Source organism: Grampus griseus, assembly GCF_964374135.1.
Source record: "Grampus griseus genome assembly, chromosome: 14".
Taxonomy (NCBI): Eukaryota; Metazoa; Chordata; class Mammalia; order Artiodactyla; family Delphinidae; genus Grampus; species Grampus griseus.
Window position 1 is genome coordinate 72,946,611 of NC_139008.1, and position 26,487 is coordinate 72,973,097.

The window sequence follows — 26,487 nt, forward strand, 5'->3', positions numbered from 1 at the left end:
ATGTACATCGCTGCTTAATTCGTAATTGTCCCAAACTGGAGATAACCCCAATCAATGTCCGTTACAAGGTGAATGGCTGAACAAGTTGCAGTATATTCATTCAATGGAATAATACTCAGCAAGAAAAAAGGACACTAACACAGGTGAAACTCACAAATATGCGGGGCAAAAAAGCCAGACACAAGAGTAAATCCTGTCTGATTCTATGACATTCTAGAAAAGACAAATCTACTCTAGTGTGACAAGCAGCAGATCAGCAGTCACCTGGAGTGGGAGGTGCTGGGAGGATTAATTGCGGAGGAATAAAGGGAACTTCTGGGGGCAATGGAAATGTTCTGTATCTTAAGGTTATAGTTACATAGGTGTATACATTTGCCAAAACTCATAAAACTATACACCTAAAAAAGGGTACATTTTATTATATGTATATTATATCTCAGTAAAGTTGATTTTTAAAGTTTAAAGAGGGAGAGGTTGAATATATAGGAGAACTCACACATGGTCACGTGGGACTCCTGAGCAGTAGGAGGAGGGAGGGTGTGGCCCCATGTGGATCTGGAGGGAAGGAGGTGAACAAAGTGCAGATGCAGGTGAATTTTTGTGGGGAGTTGAGGCTGGTCCAGGTTGAAGGCTTCTATTTTCTCTGTGAAGAAGGTAAACTCTCAGCCTGCTGAGAATGAGATGGAAAAGTTTTGAGGAGAGAAAAGATCTGAAATAGAGGCAGAAAATAGAAAAGCAAGGAGAAGAGAAACAGAGTAGAAGTTCCAGGCAGTGTGGAGGGACCTGTCGAAATTCTTGATCATTAATCTCTGGTGGCCCTCATCTGTCTCGCTAAGTGATTTTTTTTTTTTTTCCAACAGTGATTGGCTGCTGGTTTGTAGGCATGAAGAAAGCAAGATACTTAGGCTCTTCCAGGCTTGGGTTTTTGTCAGGTGGCTAGAAGGAAAGGAACTGAGACAGAAGCAAGAGAGAAACTAAGATGATGGACTGTGGGCTTCAAACTGGACAGGAGGAAACTAAGACAGGAAGGTGCAACAGGTAGGGAGGAAACAGAAGGAACAAAGGACTGGAGACACCCCAGTGTCCATCAGTAGGGGATGAGAGGTCCCCTTGAGGCTGCTGAGCAAGTACGCTGGGAAGAGGAGACTGTGGACAGAGAGGAATAGATCAATTAGCTAGTTTAGAAGTGAAGCAACACGTGAGGCAGGTGTTACTATGGGAAAATGAAATAATGTACCCAAAACTATACAGCAAGATGATGGTGGAGCTGGGGTTTTCTGACTTTTCTGAGTCCCAGGTTTTCCTACTTCTCATTTGAGCCTCCCCATCATGATGAAGACCTTGAGCTCAGGATTCCAAGTCAGGCTGTGAGACCCAACATTGGGATAAAAGAAATGAGACTGTTCCCCCAAAAGCCAGGTGGTAGCCCAGTATGCAGGACAGCTAAGGTGCAAGATGGCTCTGCATTCCGAGGCCAGGATGCAGATGTCGGCAGTAGGCTGTGTTTTGTGTGGCGAAGGAGACCAACGGACCGGTGGAGGGAGCAGGTAGAGTGCCTCTGACCCACGGGCCTGGAGGCATACTTGTGTTTCTCCATTCTTCGTAGCACTCACCATCTGTAATCATGTCTTTGCAATACTATCTTTAATGTTATCTAATGAATGCCCATCTCCTCCATTAGTCCACAGTTCCATGGGTGCAGAGATGATGTCTCTTTGCTCACTTCTATATCACTGGAGTCTAGCACAGAGCCTGGTATACAGTAGGTGCTCAATAAACATACGTTAGATAAAGGGAAATCGTGGGTTGTAATTCTAACTCCTCTTTGTACCAGCTGGGAGACTCCAGGCAAGCAACTTCTTTCTGTGCCTCAATTTCCTCATCTCAAGTTTTAATTTAAACGTGGCAATGCTCAATTTCCTCATCTCAAGTTTTAATTTAAACGTTGCAACTCCCAGCATCCAGTAGGCGCTCAATAAATACAATCCCCCAGCTTCCTCCTTTTCTCCTCTACCCCTCCCTGTTGCCTCCTGCCACACCCATTGTTTGGAGTCATAAAACCCAACCCAGGTTGGACTCTCACCTCCTCATCATCTCCTGGCCAGTCCTTTCCCTCAAGTGAGGGGTGAGGGGGCTGGTGTCCCCCACATTCTGGCTCCAAGAGCCCCCAACCCCAGAACGCAGGACTGGGGCCCTAGTGGACCTCTGGTCTGGCCAGCTTGTCGTTGCCATGGTAACAGTGACAGTCCCCAGCCACAGGTTCCCTAAGTGACTGGTTACTCTTTAACGTATCCACCCACCTTGGGTGATTAGAAGAATCAATAAGATAACCGGGCAGTGGCAGCTGGCTGCACTCACCGCCTTCCTGGTGGACTAGCTCCCGCTGTTGTGTGTGGGCCCCAGGCTCCTCCATGCCCCCAGGTCTCCGGCTGGGCGGGCTTGGCCATGGTCAGTGTGAACGCGCCCCTCGGGGCTCCAGTGGAGAGTCCCTATGGTGAGTGGGGTTGGCAGTTGGGCTTCGGGGGAAGACTGGACATGGTGGGACCACCGTTAAGTTTGGGAGACCATGGGATGGCCCTCTACATGTTTCCTAGCACCCCAAAGACCCTCTAAGGGCTTCTCTAGAACGGCAGGAAACCCGAGGGAGGCATGTGATTTGCTTCACTAAACTCCTAAACTGAGGCCTGGTGGAGCCGATATGGGAAGTACTTGGAGGGGCTGCAGGAGCCCCAGGGTAGGGGCTTGGCTCACTTTGCCCGCCCACAGAGGCAGCCTTTGTGGAGATGCATCCCAGGGGGGTCTGTAGGAAATTTCACAGAACGTGGAACTGGAAGCATCATCCTCATTTTGAAGCCTGCAGAGAAGCTTGCTGGGTCTCGGTCACAGAACTAGCTCCTGGTCTAGGTGGGATGGGACCCAAGGGGAGAGTCAGCCAGCCCCTCCAACAAGGACCATCAGCTCTGGATAATTCAGCAAGGGGAAGTCGTAGAAGGAAACGCACAGCCTGGGGCATTGGAAAATGAGAATGATCTTGGCTGTAAGTGTGTAACTTCGATGCAGGGTAAGGGAAGAGTGTGTTTCGGTGAAGGACTGGGGCTCTGCTGCTCGGGGTAACTCCAGAATTGGAAGTAACCCCAATGACCAACAATAGAGGATGGGTAAATAAAGCATGATGCCTCTTTAGGATGGAATGCTATCCCGTTGTTGAAGAAAAAAAAATGCAGATCTGTTTGCAGATAGAGAAGGACCTCCAAGTAATTATGGAAAAAAGTAATCTGAAGAGAGTATAGCATATTACATTTCTGATAACAGAACAGATACATTCATTCATATGTATGTACACACCTTTGTATTTGCGTAGAAAATTAGTGGAAGGACACAAAGAGACCGGTAACATAGCTTTGTTTCTAAGGAGGGAAGTTCAAGAGAATGTTCGTTTTACTTTTTTGCACATTTTGGATTTTCAAAAATTTGGTGCATTTTATAAACCGATTTCAGTCGCATGCGCAGAGCTTGGCCTCTGGAATCCAGTAGATCTCGGCTCTTGTTCTGTGACTTTAGATAAATTACTCATCATTTCTGGGTCTTGGTTGCTGTCTCTCTGAAGTGGACAGAGGGTGTCTTAGGGGCTTCTTGCAGGCAGGACTAAAGGAAAGCGAGGGTGTAAGCCCTCGGCACCAGGCATGTCGTAAGGACTCAGTAAATATTACTCGATATCATCATTAGCGAAGGGTGGATGGCCTCCAGGAATCAGGGGCTGGTCTCTCGACTGGTCCAGGGGATCTTCTTTCTTTCACCATCAAGTAGGAGTATGTGAGGCAGTGGAAATGGCAGAGGCTGTGGAGCCAAAAACAGCCTGGGGACCTATCCCCCACACCAGCTGTGTGACCTTGGGCAAGTCACTTCCCATCTTTAAATCTATTTCCTCATCTGTAAAATGGAGAGAACAACAGGACCTATCTCACAGGGGGCGGTGGTTAGAGGAGATAGCATAGCTAAAGGGCTGGGCATGCCTGGGGGGCTTCATCCAAGGTTAAAACACAATTGTGAGACTTGGCTGACCCTGTGTCCAGAGGAAGACTCATCATCTCCCAATGGGTCGGATAGGGACGGATGGATGATGGATGGATGGATGGGTGTTCTATGCCTATTACTGCATTTAATTCTCAAAATAGTTGTCTCAGATAAATAACATTATCATCTCCAAGGACAGAAGAGAAAACTAAAGTTTAGGATTGTTAAAAAAAAACCATCTGACTCCAGACCTGACATTGTCCATCTGTGCTGACCCTCTTGGCTCAGCTACAGATATGGCTGAGGAGAGAAAGAAGGGCTCCCATGCCCAGATTTGCAGCATGCATCAACAACAAGAGAACATTGCCATCCTGGAACACCTGGAGTGTGTGTGTGTGTGTGTGTGTGTGTGTGTGTGTGTGTGAGAGAGAGAGAGAGAGAGAGAGAGAGAGAGAGAGAGACATTGGCTAAAAGACCTTGCTTTTCAGATAAAATGAATCTGGGTTAGCATTCTGGATCTGCCTTTTTTTTTTTTTTTAAGCTGTATAACCTACCCTTCTCTGAGTCTCAGATGTTTCATCTGTAAAATAAACTAGGGCAATCTGCTGGGAGGCTCTGGAAAGATGAACTTTCTGATTAAAAAAACAAGTGCTTTGAGTAAAACCCCTCGGGGATTCTCAACTGGGGATAATAATAACCTCTGAAGATTGCAATCACAGAGGTGAGTTGCTGGGTAAGGAACATGGTTCATAGCAGAGCCCTGGGAGAGGCAATGGAGGGCAAGGCTGTGGTTAGGATCACAAGAATTAATGTACAAGTGCTTAAGATGCAAGCTATTATATATAGGATGGATAAACCACAAGGTCCTAGTGTATAGCACAGGGAATTATATTCAGTATCTTATGATAAACCATAATGGAAAAGAATATGAAAAAGAGTATGTGTATGTATAACTGAGTCACTTTGCTGTACAGCAGAAATTAACACATTATAAATCAACTATACTTCAATAAAATATATATATATATATATATATATATACACATATATATATACACACACAAGTGCTTAGAATAGTGCCTGGCACAAAGCAAGCACGAAATAAATCCCAACTGCTGTCTCACGTTCTTGAACCTTAGTGGGATAGTCTTTAATGAGCTTTGGAGTGGTGGTACTGGGCAAACTTGACCTTTCCCTGGTCTTGCAGTGCCTCCACTACACACTGGATTCGGCCTTAGAGTTCTCATCACTGCTCTGATCAAATCATTGTGTGGGGGGCTTCCCTGGTGGTGCACTGGTTGAGAGTCTGCCTGCCGATGCAGGGGACGCGGGTTCGTGCCCCGGTCCGGGAAGATCCCACATGCCGCGGAGCGGCTGGGCCCATGAGCCATGGCCGCTGAGCCTGCGCATCCGGAGCCTGTGCTCCGCAGCGGGAGAGGCCACAACAGTGAGAGGCCCGCGTACCGCAAAAAAAAAAAAAAAAAAAATCATTGTGCGTCTTGTCGCATCTGTCTCCCCCACTAGACTATAGACTCCATGAGGCCATGGACTTCAGTGCTTTGTTCAGCCTTGCACGTCTCACATGGCGACTGGCACAGAATAAGTGCTCAGTAAGCATTTGTTGGATGAATGAATTGAGGTCAGTTTTAAAGAAACAGCCCTGTGACAATGGTCAGCGATGTCCACCAGGTCTGTACTCTTCCCTTCCTTCCTCCCTGCCATCCTCACCGTGTTGGCTTTTGGTTCTCGATTTGCCCCATTACAGACCCCAGGTGGCTGTCACAGTATCAGGTATCACGTTTGCAGTTAAGTGTCTGAAGCTGGAAGGGTTTTTCCTCCAAGCACTTGTTTCTTTTCCCCCAAAGCAAACATTTCCCAGAAACCTCCCAGCAGACTGCCTTAGTTCAAGGAAAGCTGGGAAGTGTCTAATGGAAAGAAATGGGAACACACAGCAAAGGTTTAGACCAATGATGGTCTTTTCTTGTATGGCAAAATGCTGTTGCAAACCAAACCGGGGTTCCCTTCTAACGGGTTTCTCAACTTTGACACTACTGATATTTTGGTGTGGATAATTCTTTGCTGTAAAGGTACTGGCCTGTAGGATCCTGCGCTGCAGGATGTTTAGCAGCTATCCTGGCTTCGACTCACTAGACGCTATAGCATACCTCCTGTCAGCCGTGCCAACCGAAAATGTCTCCTGCCATTTCCAAATGTGCCCTGGGCACATGAAACACCACTGTGTTATAAGGAAGCAGGAATAGCTGCTGAGTGGGATCTGCCACAACTGAGTGTATGTACTGTGACTCATGTTGCAGTATTTGCTCTCGATGCCAGCATCTAGCTCACTGCCAGATTTGGGGCTGTCCTTAGCAACTGTGAGGATAAGATGTTATGGTGTGCGTATCCGTGTGCTAAACCTAACTCCTGGCTTTGTTATTTTCCTACCCTTGTTTTGCTTTTAGCAAGCTTCCCTTGATGATTATTTATTTTGGCCCTTCAGGATTCTGCCATTTTTGTAAGCATCTCAAATCTCCTCAGGGGCAAGGTCTGTATATGTCTGATGCTTCTTGTTATACCCCGGGCTACCGTAGGACCTGGTCCCACGTAGACCTTGAAGGAGGTTTATTTAATGAATGAATGAGAAGATGGATGAATGAATGAATGGATATCTGGGTGGGTAGATAGGTAGTTGCTTTGATGAATCGATGTGATGGGCTGGTGAATGGATGGATGGATGGGAATGAAATGGAGAGATAGATGAACAAATGGTACAAATGAATGAATGAGTAACAGGGAATATGGGCAGGTGGGTAGATGGATGGATGGAATAATGAATAGATGTGATGGATGGGTGAGTGGGTATGGCGGATGATGGATGGATGGGATGGATGGAGAGATATGTGAATGGATGTGGCAAGCGGATGAATAAATAACTGGAAAGATGCATGGATGGATGGATGGATGGATGGATGGATGGACGGACAAGATGGGCTGGTCTTGGACATCAGTACATGCAAGTAAAGAGACAAGGGGTGACTTGGCCACTGGTCAACAATCCTCCTTCAGGACAGTATATCTAAGTGTCAGATGAGCTGGATTTTTCCTGAGGACATAGGACTAGTTCCTTTGACTAGGTCAGATCAGAAGTGGTCGTCAGAGGTGGTTTAGTTAAGTGGCTCTCCCACTTAAAGCTGTGAGAGGCTGGACACTTTGACTAGCTCTCTGATCATCAATTTCTTCATCTACCAAATGAACCTTGGTTGTTGTGAAGATCCATGAGCTCATGAAGGCGAAAAGGTATCATAAACTATAAAGTGCTTTGTCTCCCTGAATGGTTGGTTGATGAGCCCAAAATTGGGCCCCAGATACTGGCCAGCGACGGGACTATGTCAGATAACAGGCATGGCTGTTCCCACTGTTCATTCTCAAAATACAGTCTCCCTCACCCTTCCTGCCTTTCTTCCCTGTCCATATTATCTTCCTTTCCCACCTCAATTTGATTTCAGCCTCTATGGTTCAATGGTTTACGAATCTTGCTGCATATGGGGAACTTTCTTAAGATGACATCTTTTGCGGGCTCCACTCCAGACCTGAATCAGAATCTTCTGGGATGAGTTCCAAGAATCTTTAAATTTTTATTAAGTTCCTTAAGTGATTTGGGGTGTTGGGTCAGCTGGAGTTTGGAAACCATTGCCTTATTTTGTCCCATTTTATAAAGGGAGGATGTGGATACCCAGAGTGCATCCTGTCCTCATCCGGAAAACTCCCGCATTCGTTAATTCATTGTTCACTCATTCATTTCTTCAACAAATGACCACTGGGGGCTTATGGTATGCAAAGCATTCTGCTAGGCTCTGGGGGAATGTAGGAGAATATAAAGTATGGCTTTAGATCTTGGAGAGCGTCCAATCTGGTGGGGTAAACAGATGAACCAGCAGTAATCGAGACAGTGCCATAACAGGGGTGAACAGGACACAGTGGGAGGACAAAGGGGCTTAGGAAGAGGGGAAGGGGTCAGGGACCTCTTGACCCTGGAGGAGTGAACTGATATCTAAGCTGAAACCTGAAGGTTTAGCAGGAGTCAGCCAGGAGGAGAGAGGGAAGGGGACCAGCAGATGCAAAGGCACTGATTTTATTTAACATTTGACTGCAGTGAATTCCATCCTTAATTGAAAGTATCTTGGGACTTTTCTGATTGTTCCATAAAGGATTTATCTTGTCCCTAAGAAGATTATGAGATGCTTAAAGGCAGGAACTACGCCTTCCATTTTTTTTCTGACTCACATGCCTCTAGCATAAGGGTGGACCTCTGCAGAGGAAAGAAATTTATTTCCATATAAGCCCCTTCTATGTAATGGGCAGGATGCCGGCTACTTTATAGGTTTTTCTCCCTTTTAATCTTTGCAATACCTGTCAAGGTGGGAAATATTATTCCCACTTCATATACAGGGAAACTGAGATTCAGTGTTGTTAAGTAAGTTTCCCTGTGTCACCCAGTGACGGATTGAGACCTAGTCTGCCTGGTGCCAAACCTTCATTCTTTTGGCTATGCTGTCACCTCTTATAATAGCATCTGAGAGGCTGCATAACACCTTGGTTAGCGGCTCAGACTCTGGAGTCAGACTGCCTGGGTTCATATTGCCACCTACTAGCCATATGGCTTTGGGTAAATCACTTCATTTTCTGTGTCTCAGTTTCTTGATCTGTCAAATGGTGTGATAATAACAGCATCTACTTTGTAGGGTTGTGAGAAGTAAATGAGGTTGATGCCTGTAAAGCGTTGAGTGTCTGGCAGGTAGAAAGTGCTACGTAAATTTTATGCACTGTTGTTGTTATTATTATACCTGCTATGTGAGACGGACTGAATGCTTCTTACGTGCGAGACATCTTTTAGCTGCTGTGGAACAAACAAGAGATGAATGAGGGCTATGTAACTGGTTCCGGGCTGCAGTTCCTTGGCTGGACAAAGCTTGGCCCTGAGCCTTCAGATGCCCTCTGAGGCCTGAGGTTGGCTCTCGGGGGCTTGGCTTGTGAGTCTGGGCCTGTGTAGAGCAAATTGAAGGCATGGAAATGGGGGGAACAGACCTGGCCTGGCCACAGCCCTGAGAAATGGCTCTGGGCCCAGGCAGCTGTTTGTGACCTCACTCGAGTCCTTTTCCTACTGGTGCCCTGCCTCCTCTTCTGAGAAATGGAGCCCTGTGCCTGGCTCAGTGGTCATCACACAATATTCACTGGGGCCCTAGGAGTCAAGAAAGATGCCTCAGAGTTCACTTTGAGGCCAGTGGGGGCCTGGGGCTGGTGTTCAAACAGACCAGGCTCTTAGGTTCCAGCACGCCACAACCTCTGGTTTAACCAGAGATGCTGCATTTTGACTTTTGATGGAAGCGTTTAATGAAAGGACTCCATGGTTAAAAAATGCGTGGACCAGACCAGTGTGTTTCAAACCGCAATCTTGACCCATTAATGGGTCATGCAACGTATCGGGTTGTATTAGTTACGGCAATGCTCCCTGTTGGAACAAAAAAACAAACCTAAAATGTAAGTTAGAAGTTTACTTACTTCTGTCACATAGTCATCCAGGGACCCCAGAAGTGACATTTATCACTTCTATTCACATTCTACTGGTCAGAACTAGTCACCTGGCTTTGGCCAAATGCAAAGGAGTCTGGGATATGTGGTCCCTAGATGGGCAGATTTTTCCAGGAATAGCTCTAAACTACAGAAGGAGGAGTGAATTTGTTGGTACACAGCTGACCACCTCTGCCATGGGACCATGGTCACATTCACACACAAACACACACAGTCAAATATGTATAACATATATGAATACACAATTTTTTACATTAAACATTCTAATAAAATAAGAGCATAGAGGGATATATAGATAGTGATAAAGCAAATGTGACAGTATGTTACCAATTGATGAATCTAGGTAAAGGATACATTAGTACCCACTGTATTATTCTTTGAATCTTTTGTAGGTTTGAAATTGTTCAAAGTAAAGTGTTGGGGGACATGTAATTGTTAAAATTTGCTATACTTATGAACAGAATAAAATCTAATACAAATAGCGTAAGATTTAATTTAGGCTTAAGGGTTTTGAATTATAACTTTAATACAGGAGTTGGTAAACTTTTTCTGTAAAAGGCCAGAAAGTAAATATTTTAGACTTTGCAGGCCAGATGGGATCTGTAGCAACTACTCAGCTCAGCTCTTGCAGCACAAAAGCAGCCATCAGAGATAAATACATGAATGAGTGTGGCATGTTCCAATAAAACTTTATTTATAAATATAGGCACTGGGCCAGATTTGGCTCAGAGGTTGTAATTTGCTGACTCTTGCAAACTGAAAAATATATTGAATATATTTTTTTAAAGCCTTTAAAGCACATATGTGATTCCTAGAGTACAATTCAACAGTTTTCATTAGAAATTACGGATCAGCAGTCTCCAAGCTGTTAGGGACCCCGAATCTGTTCATGTACCCTCACTGTGCTGGACAAAATAATAACAGCACACTGCTGTTCACATAACCAACTGATTTCTTTCATTTTCATTTCTTGTGTTTACTTTGAATAAAAATGTGCTATTTTAAAAATACGTTTATTGAGGTATATTGTTCACACAGAAAAGAGTATGAATCATAACTCACAAATAGATTAATGAAATTTTATAAAGACGACCACTTTTTGAAACGGAAGTAAAACAGAACAGAAAACATCCTAGTGCATCTCATGTCGTCACGGTAAATTTCGTGTGTGAAAATTTTGTTCATTTCTATATGGTTATGGATGTGTGTGTGGGGTTGTGATAATACCAACAATTTATAGATCACATACTAGGGCTTTACAAACAGTAACTCCTTACCTTCACAATGACCCTGTGAGGTAGGGGCTATAATTGACTTTACCCTTTTATAGATGAGGAAATGGAGCCACAGAGAAGTTGAGTCACTCAGTGAAAGTGACAGATGCCTTAAGAGGTGATGCTAAGTTTCCAACCCAGGCAGTCAGGCTCCAGAGTCTGGGTTTTGACTACCACCTTTATAGCCACTGCATATAAAGTATGGGATGTAAATGTGTTACTTACTGAGGGTCATAGTCAAAAGGATTTAAACGTCACTGGACAGAATGTTCCCAAAGGTTCCTTATAGATCTAAAAATAGCATACTTTTCCTTAAGTGTACCCACAGGGAACAGGGGCTGATTTTCGGTAGTACATCGACAAACACTTTTAAATCTTACTGAATTTATTTTACTCTGTGTTAGAAAAATGTATAACTAGCATATTGAAGCACTAATATAAAATATCCTTTAAAAGATTAATGTATGTCCTCAAAAGAAAGAAAATTATCAAGTAAATAATTACAGCTAAACAAAATACAGGTGCTGGGCAAATATGGTAAAAATCATTAAGAGGGATGCAAATGTCTGGGGCTTTGGGGTCAAATACTGAACTTGGCATCAGAAGGCCCACATCTGGGTCCTGGCCTATTCATTCTCTAGCTCTGGTTTATTTTATCTCTCTTTAAAAAATTTTTTATTTTATATTGGAATATAGTTGATTTATTTATTTTTTTTACTATTTTTGTTTATTTTTTTATATCTTTATTGGAGTATAATTGCTTCACAATGTTGTGTTAGTTTCTCCTGTACAACAAAGTGAATCAGCTACATGTATATAGTTGATTTATAATGTTGTGTTAGTTTCAGGTATACAGCAAAGTGATTCAGTTATTCATATACATATATCTATTCTTTTTCAGATTCTTTTCCATTTTAGGTTATCACAGAGTATTGAGTAGAGTTCCCTGTGCTATACAGTAGGTCCTTGTTGATTATTTTATCTCTTTTTAAAAAAATTAAGTTATTTATTTATTTATTTTATTTTTGGCTGCATTGGGTCTTTGTTGCTGCATGTGGGCTTTCTCTAGTTGCGGTGAGCGGGGGCTACTCTTCGTTGCAGTGCGCAGGCTTCTCATTGCAGTGGCTTCTCTTGTTGCGGAGCACAGGCTCTAGGCACGTGGGCTTCGGCAGTTGTGGTGCACAGGCTCAGTAGTTGTGGTTCATTGGTTCTAGAGCGCAGGCTCAGTAGTTGTGGCACATGGGCTTAGTTGCTCCGTGGCATGTGTGATCTTCCTGGACCAGGGCTCAAACCCACGTCCCCTGCATTGGCAGGCAGTTTCTTAACCACTGTGCCACGAGGGAAGCCTATTTTATCTCTTATATAGTACTTACAATGGACCAAGCACTGTTCTAAACACTTCATAAAAATTACCTCCTTTTAAAGTAACCTAAATGTCCATCAACAGATGAATGGATAAAGATGTGGTATATATATACAATGAAATACTACTCAGCCATAAAAAAGAATGAAATAATGCTATTTGCAGCAACACAGATGGACCTAGAGATAACCATACTAAGTGAAGTCAGACAAATACAAATATCATAATGATATCACTTATATGTGGAATCTAAACTATGATACAAATGAACATACAAAACAGAAGCAGTCTCAAAGACACAGAAAACAAACTTATGGTTACCAAATGGGAAAAGGGAGGAGGGATAAATTAGGCGTTTGGGATTAGTGGACATAAACTACTATATATAAAATAGATGAATGACAAGGTCCTACTGTATAGCACAGGGAACTATATTCAATATCTTGTAATACCCTATAATGAAAAAGAATATATATATGTATATATTTCCGAATCACTTTGCTGTACACCAGAAACTAACACAACATTGTAAATCAACTATACTTCAATTAAAAAAAATTACTTCTTTTAATCCTTACAACTGCCCATTGAGTAGGTACTGTCACCATACCCATTTCTCAGTAGAGGTAACAAGGCTCAGAGAGGTTAAATAACCTACCCACACAGACTACAAGAGGCAGAGCTAGGATTCAAACCCAGGCATTGTATTAGTAAGGACAAAGATGTTAACAAAAACAAAACAAAAAAACAAACAGTAGAGTGGTGGTTGACAGGGCTACGGGTGGGGGAAATGGGGAAATGTTGGTTAAAAGATACAAACGTTCAGTTATAAGATTAAGTAAGTTCTGAGTATATAATGGACAGCATGGTGACTATGGTTCATGATACTTGTCTACTTGAAAGTCGTTAAGAGTAGATCGTAGGCATTCTCACCAAAAAAAAAAAAGTAACTATGTGAGGCAATGGATGTGTTAATTAACTTGGTTGCAGGAATCATTTATATATATATATATATACATATATACCTAATCACCACTTTAAGTGCATTACAATTTTATTTGTCAATTATACCACAATAAGGATGGTGGAAAAAAATAAAAGGACAATACTAGCTGGTATTGTAATGTACCACCAAAAAATAAATTAATTTAAAAAAAAAAGAAAGAGTGGGTGGGCAACTACTGCAATTTATTTATTTATTTAAATTTATTTTGTATTTGTTTATTTTATTTATTTATTTTTGGCTGCGTTGGGTCTTCATTGCTGCGCACGGGCTTTCTCTAGTTGCGGCGAGCGGGGGCTACATTTCGTTGCGGTGCTCGGGCTTCTCGTGGTGGCTTCTCTTGTTGTGGAGCATGGGCTCTAGGCACGCAGACTTCAGTAGTTGCAGCACGTGGGCTCAGTAGTTATGGCTCATGGGCTCTAGAGCACAGACTCAGTAGTCGTGGCACACCGGCTTAGTTGCTCCCCGGCATGTGGGATCTTCCCGGACCAGGGCTTGAACCAGTGTCCCATGCATTGGCAGGTGGATTCTCAACCACTGCGCCACCAGGCAAGCCCTACTGCAATTTATTATCAGCTTTGTAGAAGTATTTGATTTTTTCAAATTGTATACCTATAGAGCTTTCATATAATTTTTGAAACAATTTTTAAATTAAAAAGGAAAAGGGAATAAACACTACTTCAGACACCCTCAACAGTACTTAGAGTCCTGGGACAGAAAGCCACAAAGGGAAAGGGCAGAGTTACAGTTAGAAATTCAAGATACAATTGCATTTAAAATCCCTGCTGAATACCTTCTAATTGCTTTGTGTCACACTGAAAAGAAAAGCTAAGCTCTTTTCCCTGACCTAAAAGGACCCCTGGGGTCTGACTCTTGTCTGCCCTTCTGTTGGCCTCTCCTGTCTTTCTCCCTTTTGCTCACTCCACTTCAGCCACTTGGGCCTTTCTACTGTCCTTCAATCACGCCAAGCACATTCCTGCCCTAGGGCCTTTGTACTTGGGGTTCCTTTTGCCAGGACCACCCTTTACCCAGATCTTCCCATAACGGATTTCTTCTCCTAGTTTGGTTCTTAGCTCAAATGTCCCCACTCAGAGCAGCCTTCCTTGACCACCCCATCTAAGACTGTCTCTCCTCCAGCCATCACTATCAATCCCTTTATCCTCTACAGCTCTGGAATCGTGAATTCGCTGATCTGTTTATCATCTGTTTCCTCCACTACAATGTCAGTTCCATGAGAGTGGGGAATCAGGCCGTCTTGCTATATCCTCAGCATGTAGAACAGCGCTTGGCACACAGTAGGCGCTCCACAAATATTTGTGGAATGAGCAAATGCCGAAGGGGACAGCTGAGTCAGTATGCTGAATGGCTGGATGGGCCGGTGACGTGAGGAGGAAGCTGCAGCCTCTGCCTGGGCCCTGCCCTGGGTAAATAGTCCTCCCTCTGCCCAGACAGCCACTATTTAACAACTGTCTGCCACGGGACTGGCCAAGCCTGGGCCGTCACACAGCCAAGGCCCCAGGATTCCCTGGGACAAGCAACGGAGGCAGCCACACCTCAGGGAGAGCTTGTGAAGGAACAGGTCAAAAAGTTATCCAAACAGGCATGAGGAAAGGCAGAGGAGGTGCTGAGACACAGAGAGAGCAGTTGGCCCTTCCCTGGGCAGAGCCCAGAGGAGCACACCCAGTGGGCAGCTTCCCAGACAGGGCCTGGCCTCCAGTGCCCAGTTCTGGTCCTGGCTCTGGTCCCGACTTGCAGAGGGACTTCAGACACTTGCCGCCTCTGGGCCTCAGTTTCCTCTTCGGTAAATCAAGAGACCGTGGGCTGATCAGTGGTTTCAAACTTAAAAAAAAAAAAATGGCAGTGGTATTCTTTCTTCAAACAAAATCTTACCGGAAACCAGTTTGCGGGAATGATACAAAAGAGGCACCTGGGTTAAAGGAAGTGTCGGGGTGCAGGATGCTGCCCACCCTGTAGCCCCTGGCCCTTCAAAGTAGCCCCAGGGTGAAAACCACCAGGCTCCTTGGTCTCCGAGGTTCTTCACCAAGAGTCTTGTAATTAAACCTAGACCCAGGTCCAAGCCTCACAGTGGGATCTTAGGTAATCGACTCCACCTTTCTGAGCCTTGGTTTCCCTCTCTAAATCTGGCATTGTAAACAGTACCTCCTTCACAGTGTCAAATGTTCAGCCCAGAACCTGGGACCTAGGAAATTCTCAATAAGAATAGTGAAAAATCAATGTTGGTTATTAGCGGAAGCAGCAGAAATGACCCAAAGGGCCAGTTCTTTGCCTTTACTGTGAGTGGGGAAAATATTTAACCACTCTGAACCTCAGTTTCCTCCTCTGTAAAATATGGCCAAGGGTTCAAAGGAGATGAGAGGTTGAGATCCAGGCCACCCAGTTTTGTTTTTAAATAATACTTCAATTGACTTCTAACCTTTCAAAACCCCAACTTCCAGCCTCTTTCAAAAAACTGGAAGCTCTATCAACACTGATTCCCCATAACCATGAGACAAAAGCCCACTGGAGCTTATTTAGGCTGGGCGTGCTTTCTCTAATTTGCCACAGTCCCCACCATTCCTTAGTGTCTCTACACTAAAGTTATATTAATAAACATAAACCATTATATTTGCTGTGTTTTCTTATAGGAAAGTGTGAAACCTGCTTATACTCTATCTGCTCCATCCATATATCTCTATCTGGGCACCGAGGGCACTTGAGTGTCAGATCCCTGATTGCTAAGACCAAGGGGAAGCTCATTATTTGTGAGCGCAATTTCCTATTTCATAGACTTACTATTTTTTGATGTGACTACTAGAACATTGTAAATTATATATGTGGTCCATGTTATATTTCTGTCGGACACAGCTGCTCTAGCACCTAGGATTCTATAGCAGCTAACTCATCCTGTCTCCATTTCCCATTCTGAATAGACCAGCTCTAGCCAAACGTCTTGGGCAGGTATCCCTGGCTGGGTCTTCTCCCCAGCCCACAGTTCTCTCTGGTGTCCTCACCCTTGTTGCTTGCCTGGTTTGGGGGGGTGGGGCAGGGTGACGACCCAGGCTCTAGAACTCAAGGCTTGTCTTCTAGAATTCTACACTTGGGAAATCTCACCTCCCAGCCCCCACGGCAGCCATTGTTTTCTCTTTATCAGACATTCACATAGAACAATAGTCAATCTGAATCTTAATTACACACCCATTCTTCTGTCTCCAGCCTGTGAATTTACCCCCAAATCCTGTGATTTGGGGGGTGGAGTTGGGGAGGGGAGAGGATTATTTTTTTCCCCCTTCTCCAGGGCAAGTCATAGTTTTTCTAGAGATAAGGTGGACGGAGTATGGGGGAGGGACACGGATCCTCCCACAGTGAAGGTGCTGACTTTGTTTTCGGAGGAGGTAGTAGTATCCACCCACAGCTCCTCTGAGATGAGAGAATCCTGAAGGACTTAGGGTGCTGGGAGGAAAAGGAATCTCACAGTGATGAAGACCCCCTTCAGATGGGGAGGCCTTATATGGTAGTGGCTGAGAATTTGTGGTGCAGAGTTAGGCAGACTTGGGTTAGAGCCTTGCAAGCTGTATAACCTTGGACAGGTGACTTTACCTCTCTGACCCTCAGTCTCCTCATCTATAAAATGAGGATAAAAATAGTTCTATTCTAGCACAGTGCTTGGGACATAAGTATTCTGTTAGACCTTCGCGGTCTCCTAGGAGTTTCGACTCGCCCAGGAAACAACAAGAGTCGGAAGCCGATGAAAAACGCAAGAGGTTTATTGAAGGCCGGTGCACCGGGGTTCCTTGGTCCTCACGCAGGAGGTCGAAGAAGGAACCCCTTTTGGGCGCGAATATGTCAGTTTTATAGGTTCCCACTTCCCCGTATGTAAATTATAGACTTGGTTGTGTTTTCCTGCTGATTGGTCCCGGCTTAGGCTCGGACCAGAGAGGGAACTTGTCCCCAGCTTCCTGATTGGTCTTTGACAGATACCTTTTTTACATTTTGTTTATCTCCCTCCTTCTCGGAAGGGGGCCGGAAATTCACCCATTGTCTAAGAAGCCCCTATTGTCTGGAGAGTTCTTAATCATTAGCTGGAACAATGTCCCTCGAGTCCCACAATTCTATAAATGCTAGCAATCATCATACCTTTCGAAAAAGGCATACACTGGCATGTGGAGTCAATTTAATTCTTTTTTATTTCACTTCTGTGCATTTTTGTAATTCTTTTACCATGAACCTGCTTCAGTTAAATCATAAAAAGTTAGTTGCGTGAAGAGGAATAAAATTGAGTGGAAATGTCATCCTAAGGCTGGGCTCCAACATGGGGTTTTAGAGCTGGAAACAGGTAAGAGAATCTTAGAGTCTAAACTTCACACACCCATTTAACATCTTAATAAGCTGAGGCCCCAAGAAGAAAGATGATTTGGCCAAAGTCATACAGCATGTTAGTGGCAGAGCCAAAACTAGAACGCTGATGGTGAGGATTGGAAGGAAACTTGGAGGTGACTAGGTCAGCCTTTCCCAAGGCGAGACGGCTCAGACAAGGAGGATTCTATCCTGAGATGTCTGAAAAATGTTGGATTAAAGAAAGCTGTACAAATTTCATTATCAGAGAACTTCTCAGAGACCTTAACACAGGACAATGAATGCCTCGGGCACTCCAAGAGAAGCCTCCAGTGTGTTCACATTAGCTCATCCCAGAGGCCCTTGAAAACATCAACACACGTGAAAGCTCTCCCTGCCTCCCAACAGAGAAATTCTCCAGTTTAATACATTCCTAGATTTAAGAAAAAAAAAATTGTAGAGATATTTTAAATAGTATGATTTAACAGTTACATTACAGATTGTTGCTGGTATGTAGAAAGAGAGTTAATTTTTTTCACTATCTTTCACCTTTCTAAAAATTTGTAATTATTCCCTAACATTGCAGAAAAGTAGAGAGAATAATATTGTGAACACTGATGTACCCATCACTCAGTTTTGTCGAGCCCTACATGCATGACCATATTTTCATTTGATTCATGTTTTGTTTGTTTTAATGACAAATGAAACATTCCACTTAGACTTGAAGCCCCACCTTGTACTCCTCCTCAATCCCTTGCTTTGCCACCCTTCTCAGAGGTGACCCCTGTCAATATTTGCTGTTCATCATCGCTAGACATGTTTTTATGCTTTCACTCTACATGGCTACAGAAACTATACATAACATTGTTTTTCATATCTGGAAAACGTATTCAAATGCTGTATGTATCTTCAGCAACTTCCTTTTATTTTTGGCGCTTCCCATACAGCTGCAAGTAGCACTAGGGCACTCATTGAAAATGCTGCGAATGAACATCCCAATGTATATTTATTCCAGTTTTTGACAATGGAGTTGTTTCCAGCTTTTCACTATTTAAAACAATGCTACAAAGAACATTCTTATACCTGTGGGTGAGAGTTTCTCGAGGATAATGTGGAGGAGTGGACTTTCTGGATTTCAGGCAGTGGGCATCTTCACTTTGATGAGATGTTGGCAAGTGGATCAATCTTGTCCACCAACTGTCACTTTGGTCAGTAGCATCTAGGAGCTCTGGTTGCTGCACACCTTCCTCCACACTTGACTCTGAAGGATGATGAATGTAAAATGAGAATTGGCATTTCCCATATTTCTAGGGAGGGAAAGGTTCCTTTTGCCATTTGAATTTCCTCTGTGAGTGTGTGTGTTCGTAGCCTTTGCGCATTTTTCTATTGCCTTATTTATCTTTTCTTAACAATTTGAAGGAATTATTTATTCTCAGTACAGATCCTTTTTTCAGTTGTATTAGTGGAAAATACCTTTAATCAGTCTGTAACTCGTCTTTTCGCTCTCTTTAGAGAAGATATTCTGTTGTACAGAAGTTTACAATTGTAATGTAGTTAAGTTTTGGTTAAATTATAAATAAGATCATTAAATTTAATAATCTTTTCCTTTATAGTGTGTGCTTTTTGTTTTTTGCAGTGCCCTGAAATCATTAAGATATTATGCTAAACGTTTCCTATATTTTAAAGTTTTATTTCTCATACATAGGTCTTTATTCCATAGGAACTGATTTTTGTGTGCGATATGAAATAGAGATGCCATTATATTTTTCTTCATATGGATAACCAATTGACCCGGACAATTATTGACTAGGATGTCCTTTCTTGACTGATATGCAATGCCATTGCTTTTGTCCCTCATTTTCAGACATGTGTAGATCTGTTTCTAGGCTCTCTATACTGTTCCACTTATCTCTAGTAGCCACATTTAAACAATGAAATAAAAAAAAACCCAGGTAAGTGAATCTATTGATACAATTATACAAAAATAAAACATTTAATTTTTTTAAGTTCAAAAAAGAAAGTTAAAATTATTTTCTATTTTATTCAACCCGAAATAGCTAAAATATTGTTTCAACATTTAATCAATCAAAAATAATTAATGAGATATTTTTCTTCCTTTATATACTAGGGCTTCAAAATACAATGTGTATTTTACACTTACAGCACATCTCAGTTTGAACTAGCCACATTTCAAATGCTCAATGGCCACATGTGGCTAGTGTTTACCATATTGGAGAGTGAAACTATAGCTTTATGTATCATAGAGCATGTCCTCCTCATATTACAGCTGTTGTTGTTGTTGTTGTTTTTTGCGGTACGCGGGCCTCTCACTGTTGTGGCCTCTCCCGTTGCGGAGCCCAGGCTCGGGACGCGCAGGCTCGGCGGCCATGGCTCACGGGCCCAGCCGCTCCGCGGCATGTGGGATCTTCCCAGACCAGGACACGAACCCGTGTCCCCTGCATCGGCAGGCGGACTCTCAACCACTGCGCCACCAGGGAAGCCCCTACAGTTGTTTTTTTAAAAATTATCTTTATTCTCTTTGCTCATTCACGTAAATTTTAAGATGAGACTAAACAGGACAGAACAAAGTTTGGAGACCAACAGCCTATTTGTCTCCACTGGATTTCAATAAAGGCAACTAACATATTTTGAGTGCTTGCAATTTGCCAACTACCGTGCTAAGTAGCTTTGTCCTGTTGGGCTTCTAATTGAAATTACATTGAATTTATTGACTAATTTGGGAAGAATTGACATCTTTGCATAATGAAGCTGTTAACCTAAGACAATAAAAGAGCCAGTTATTTTTACCAGCAAAATGGGTTTATTTGGGAGCAGCAAAGAAATGCAATTTGGGACGTGCAACTATGGTGAACTATATGCAAGTTTGGTAAACTAAGGGAGAGGAAACTCTTCTACAGAGGAAAAGACGAAGTTGGGATGGGCTGGTATAAACAAACAGTCCATTAGAGGCAACTGGGAGTTGGAAGTATAGTGGCTTTTCATTGGCTGAGTTGTGACAGTCTCTCATTGACGGAGCTGTTGCCAGGCCAAGAGAAAATCTTTCTTCCTCCTGCTGCCAGTAGTAAAGTAGTGTCACTTTCTTCCAGAGATGTAAGGTACATCTCTTCCTGTTGGGATCTGTATTGAGATTAAGTAGTATGTGCATGAGAGCTCCCCCTTCTGGCCTTCTGACTTCGTTTTAATGAGGTTTCCCTTTATAATTTTCAAAAATCCTTCTGACCGTGATACATTTATATAGGTTTGCTTTTATGTTTTTTAAATAAAGTTCAATAATTTTAATACATAAAGGTCTTCTGTTATATTAATCCTAGCAATAATCGCTATTGCTATCATAAATAATTTTTTAAATTGAATCTTCTCATTTGTTGATATTAGTGTATAGAAACCAACTGCTTTTGACATACTGAAAATGTACCCAGCAATTTTGTTAAATTCTCTTACTAGATCTGTTTTTAATTTCCTATCTTATTGTATCGCTTGGGTCTCTAGTAAAATATCAAAGAGAAGCAATAATAATGGGTATTTCAAATAGGGCTTTGTTTGTCTATGAGTAGCTGAGACACAAAATAACAGTAGTTTATACAAAATAGAAGATAACTCCTCAGATTATAGAAGTCCAGAGGGAGGCAATCTAAGGTTAGTATGGTGGTTCTTCCCCATAACAGTCCTCAGGAACCCAGGTTCCTTTCATCCCCATGAGGTCTTCATCCTCATGGTCCAAGATGGCTGCCAGAGCTCCAACCATACAGCCATGTTACAGGCAGAAAGAAGGAGCAAGAGACAAAGAAGAAAAAGGAGTAAAAGTCATGTTCCAGCTGTCTTTTTTAAAAAGTTCCTGGAGGCTGCCACATTACATTCTGATTATACTTCATTGGCCAGAACATATTCACATGGTCTCCCCTAGCTTTAAGAAATGCTTGAGATAAGTTTTTTGAGGGGGCGTTCATGTGTTCAAATGAAAACTGGAGGTTCTATTACAAAGGAAGACAAGGAGACTATATAATACAGAACAGACAACTTGCAGCCTCTGCCACAGTGGGCAGCCTTGTTTTATTCTTGACTTTAAAGGGACTTTGGCCTTTTTAAGTAAGATATCTGCTTTAGGTTTTTGGTAGGTAACTTTTACTGGGTTTTAAAAAGTTTCTTCTAAGGAAGCTAGAAGTTTTGCTTGTTTGCTCTTTAATCACAGTGTTGAATTTTCTTAATTGCTTTTTGTGCATCTACTAAGATAATCACATTTTTTTCTCTTTTAGTCTGCTAATTTAGTAATATTCTAATGTTAAACCATCCTTGCATTCTTGGAATTAAACCTAAATTTGTCAGGATGAAATACATATATGTTATACACTGATGAAATTTTTTTAAATTGTGGTAAAATATACATAAAATTTACCATTTTCGCCATTTTAAAATGTATTATTCAGAGGCATCAAGTACATTCGCATTGTTATACAACCTCCACCACCTCCCAACTCCTGAAATTTTTTATCTGTTTCCATTAGAAAATAACTCTCCAAGCTTCTCTGCCCCCAGCCCCCAGCAACCGCCATTCTATTCTACGAATTTGACTACTCAAAGTACCACTATAAATGGGATTATACAGCATTTGTCCTTTTGTGATTGGCTTACTTCACTTAGCAAAGAGTCCTCGGGGTTCATTCACGTTGCAGCATGTATCAGAATTTCCTTCATCTTTAAGGCTGTTGTATGTATACATAACATTTGTATATTACTCTGTTGTATGTATACATAACATTTTGTTTTTCGGTTCATCTCTTAATTGACACTTGCTTCTGCCTTTGGGCTATCGTGAATAATGTTGCTATGAAATGGTGTAAAAATATCTCTTCCAGACTGCTTTCAGTTATTTTGGGTATATACCCAGAAGTTGTATCGCTGCATCATATGGTAATTCTATTTTTAATTTTTTAAGGACGTGTTATACTGCTTTCCATAGTGGCTGCATTATTTTACATTCTCACCAGCAGTGAGAAAGTGTTCCAATTTCTCCACATCCTTACCGACGCTTATTATCTTTTTTTTTTTAATTATCCATCCTAATAGGGTGAAGTGGTTATCTCATTCTGGTCTCAATGTGCATTTCACTACTGATTACTGACGTTGAGCATATTTTCATGTGTTTCTCGGTCATTTCTATATCTTCTCTGGAGTAATGTCTATTCAAATCCATCGCCCATTTTAAAATCAGGGTTTTTGTTGTTGCGTTGTAGGAATTCTTTATATATTCTGAATATTAACCCCGTATCAGACATGATTTGCAAATATTTTCTCCCATTCCATGGGTTGCCTTTTCACTCTGTTAATAATGTCCTTTGGTGCACAAAATTTTTCATTTCAATGTAGTCCAATTTATCTATTTTTTCTTTTGTTACCTGTGCTTTGGGTGTCATCTCCAAGAAATCATTGCTAAATCCAGCATCATGAATATTTCCCTCATGTTTTCTTCTAAAAGTTTTATAGTTTTAACTCTTACACTTAGGTCTTTAACCCATTTTGTGCTAATTCTTTTCTATATGTCAGCTAAGAGTCCAGCTTCACTCTTTCACATGTGAATATCCAGTTTTTCCAACGTGAATTTGGTTTGGATCACATTTTATTTAAGACTTTTACAGCTGAGAAATGCTACTTCGATTCAATCTTTGATCCATTGCTAGAAACCTCTCACCGTCCTCCCTGACAGGTGGTCATTTAGCTTGGGTTTGATACTTCTAGTGACAGGACACTCACTACTTAATAAAGCAGCTGTTTCCCTGGTAGTATCATTGTATCCAGTAGAAAAATCTTCTTCATTTTCAGCACAAATCTTCCTCCCTATACGATCCATCTGTTGGTCCTAATTTGTCCTCTGGGGCTCTGAGAATAGGTGAACACCCTTTTCCAAAGGAAAGTACGTTGAATTCAGTAAATAACACAACTGCATGGTGGGCAACTATGTGCTGGGTTTATAAGGTTTATTTATTCCACAAAGCAATCTGTGAAGAGGTCCTATTATTGATTCCTGTTTCTCAGATGAAACAAATAAGGCTTGAAGAACTTATCATTTTCACAAGGTTGAACAATTATATAAATGGTACCACTGATATTTCAAAGGCAGTGGCCTTGACCGCTCTGCTACACTGCCCCTCTCCCCTTCCCCAACAGTCAGCCCAGAACCCTTTTGGATCTTCAGTTATTCTCTAAAGGGTATGGTTTTCTCACCCTGTCCCATCCTAGGAAAATTTTAAGTGTTTCTATTAAAATTGAAATCAAACACAGTTTTTTGTGTATGGTCCATGTATACAGAGGGCTCCTTAGCTCCTTTGACCTGAGCACTACATCTTTTTTTAAAAAATAGATATATCTATTTATTTAGGTTGCACTGGGTCTTAGTTGTGGCATGCATGCAGGATCTAGTTCCCTGACCAGGGATCGACCCCGGGCCCCCTGCACTGGGAGCGCCGAGCCTTACCGGCTGGACCACCAGGGAAGCCCCCGAGCACTACATCTTCACTAATGACACCTGAGACCGGGGTTAGAGGTTTGGGTAGCCGCTGCGAAGTAAAACCTCTAGAACTTGGTCACATCGCCTGCTGCTAAGGCAGCTTCCCCCCCGCCCCCCATCCACAGTGTCCAGGTGATTTATTTTTGGCCAGTGTGGAGGATTTTTCTTTCCTCTTCCTTGAGTTCAAACATTTCTCCAAACCCACCTGACCTTGCTCCTGCCGTTATTTTATTGCTAACACCTGTGTAAGTACTGCGTGCCAGGCACAGTTCTAAGTCTTTTCTCTACATTAACACAAATAATCCCCACAGCAACCCAATGACACACACATCATTATCCCCCCTGTTTTGCAAATGAGAAAATAGTCACAGAACAGTTAAGGAGCTCGGTGAAGATCACACAGCTAGTCCAGGGCAGAACCAGAATTCAAGCCCAGAAAGTCAGGCTACAGCCTCCATACTGGGCTTCCTCCAAACATCTGACAATCTCAGCCAGTTTTTTTTTTTTTTAATTTTTACATTTTATTTATTTTTGGCTGCGTTCAGTCCCCATTGCAGAGCGCGGGCCCTCTCTAGTTGCAGAGAGCCGGGGCCACTCCTCTTTGCTGTGCGCGGGCCCCTCACTGCGGTGGCCTCCCTTGCTGCGGAGCACAGGCTCTAGAGCACAGGCTCAGTAGCTGTGGCACACGGGTTCAATTGCTCCGCGGCATATGGGATCTTCCCAGACCAGGGCTCGAACCTGCGTCCCCTGCACTCCCAGGCGGATTCCCAACCACTGCGCCACCAGGAAAGTCCCTCTCAGCCAGCTTTTTAAGGCCAAAAGATTGACACACAGTGACTGTCCTTTTTTTTTTTTTTTTTTTAACAAAGAGAGAACAGACCCAGGGCCCAGAGGCTTTGAAAGGCAACAGTATTAATTCAGGACGTAATATTTTATTCTGCTTATTTTCCCATTGCTTTCTACCTATGATATTGGTGTTTGATTTGGAAGTAATAACGTTTCCTTCTAAAATAAATGTAAGTAAAAATAAGTGAGTTGATGTAAGCCAAATGTTAAGTAATAGCATAGGTGGTTTTCAGATATGATAAACATCATAATGGTCATAGGAAAATCAGTGAAGCTTTGAAAAGACCTCACTCAGTCACGTTAGATGAGGTTACGCTGCGATAATGAAAGAAAGAAAGCCTCAGGTCTCACTGGCTTAACTCTTTGGATAGTTACCGCTCGCGTACTGCACTGTCTGCCATGAGTCGGCGGGTCGCTCTCCTCGTCCTGGTGACTCCATATGTACCCTCGCTTCCGAACGACCACAGCACTGACTCTTTAAAGCTCCCGCCCAGGTGTGACGCAGATTGTTTCTGCTCACATTTCATTGGCTAAGACCAGTCACGTGGGCACGTCTAACTTTAAAGGCAGCAAGAAAGTGTGATTTTGCCACGTGCCTCAGAAGAGGGACGTGGAATAGTCAACCCACAGGTAGGCTATGAGTAAAGGAGCCTGAAAGATGGCTCTGGAAAGGCAGACTGAGTTATGACCCGTCTTAGACCACTAAGACCAGCCCCACCAAGTGGTCTTCAACACCTGTTCTCAGAGAAGGGACAGTGGTCCACCAGGGAGAAGACAGTCTGACAGTACCATTCTGTTAAACTGATACTTCTCCCAAGCAGCGACCCACGATTCCTTTGGTTGGGGGTGCCTTCATTTCGTAAGCGGTTTTCGCTGAACCCTGTGGTCAGCTTTTGTTTATTCCCTGAAGTTAGATGTGGCAGTTTGGGCTTTGCCTGAGCTAGGATTTGGTTCTGTCACTACTTTGAAAATATATCCAGGGAAGTGTAATCAGAAAGGAAAGGAATTCAAGGACAGGGTCCAAGTGGATAGGGAGCCTCACACGGTGTTTGGTTATCAGGTTATCAGGGAGGCTTCCTGGAGGAGTTTTCCTGCAGGGTCCCTGAATCAGAAGCACCTGGAAACTCATTAAACATGTGATACCTGGGCCAGCTGTTGACCCTGGAACCTGGAGGTGGGACCTGAGTCATCTGAATTTTTGTTAATGACCCCAGATGATTCTTATGGACACTGAGATTTGAGAAACACTGAATTATAGGGAGAAAATTTCCTATAAGTCTAGAGGCCTAACACAGTGGTTCTCAATTGGGGGTGATTTGAGACCCCCAAAGGGGCATTTGGCAATGTCTGGAGATATTTTTCACTGTCATAGGTTGGGAGGGGGGCATGTGCTACTGGTATCTGGTGGGTAGAGGTCAGAGTTGCTGTCAAGCATCCTACAGTACATAGAACAGCCACCCATTACAGTTATCCAGCCCAAAATGTCAGCAGCGCTGAGGTCAAGAAATTCTGGTAAACAAGAGTTTAAACCCTTACAAACATA

At 42.8% G+C, this 26,487-nt stretch overlaps 1 protein-coding gene across 2 annotated transcripts in view; it reads left to right on the forward strand.

The window, feature by feature from the left end:
* Window positions 1–2,445: 2,445 nt before the first annotated feature.
* HNF4A (hepatocyte nuclear factor 4 alpha) overlaps window positions 2,446–26,487 on the forward strand; it is a gene marked incomplete at its 5' end in the record, with an annotated part of 64,680 nt that continues 40,638 nt past the window's right edge. For both annotated transcript variants that reach the window (XM_082669695.1, XM_082669697.1), the window contains one exon: window positions 2,446–2,494. In XM_082669695.1, coding sequence (XP_082525821.1) covers window positions 2,446–2,494 — 49 coding nt within the window. The remainder of the gene's footprint in view (window positions 2,495–26,487) is intronic.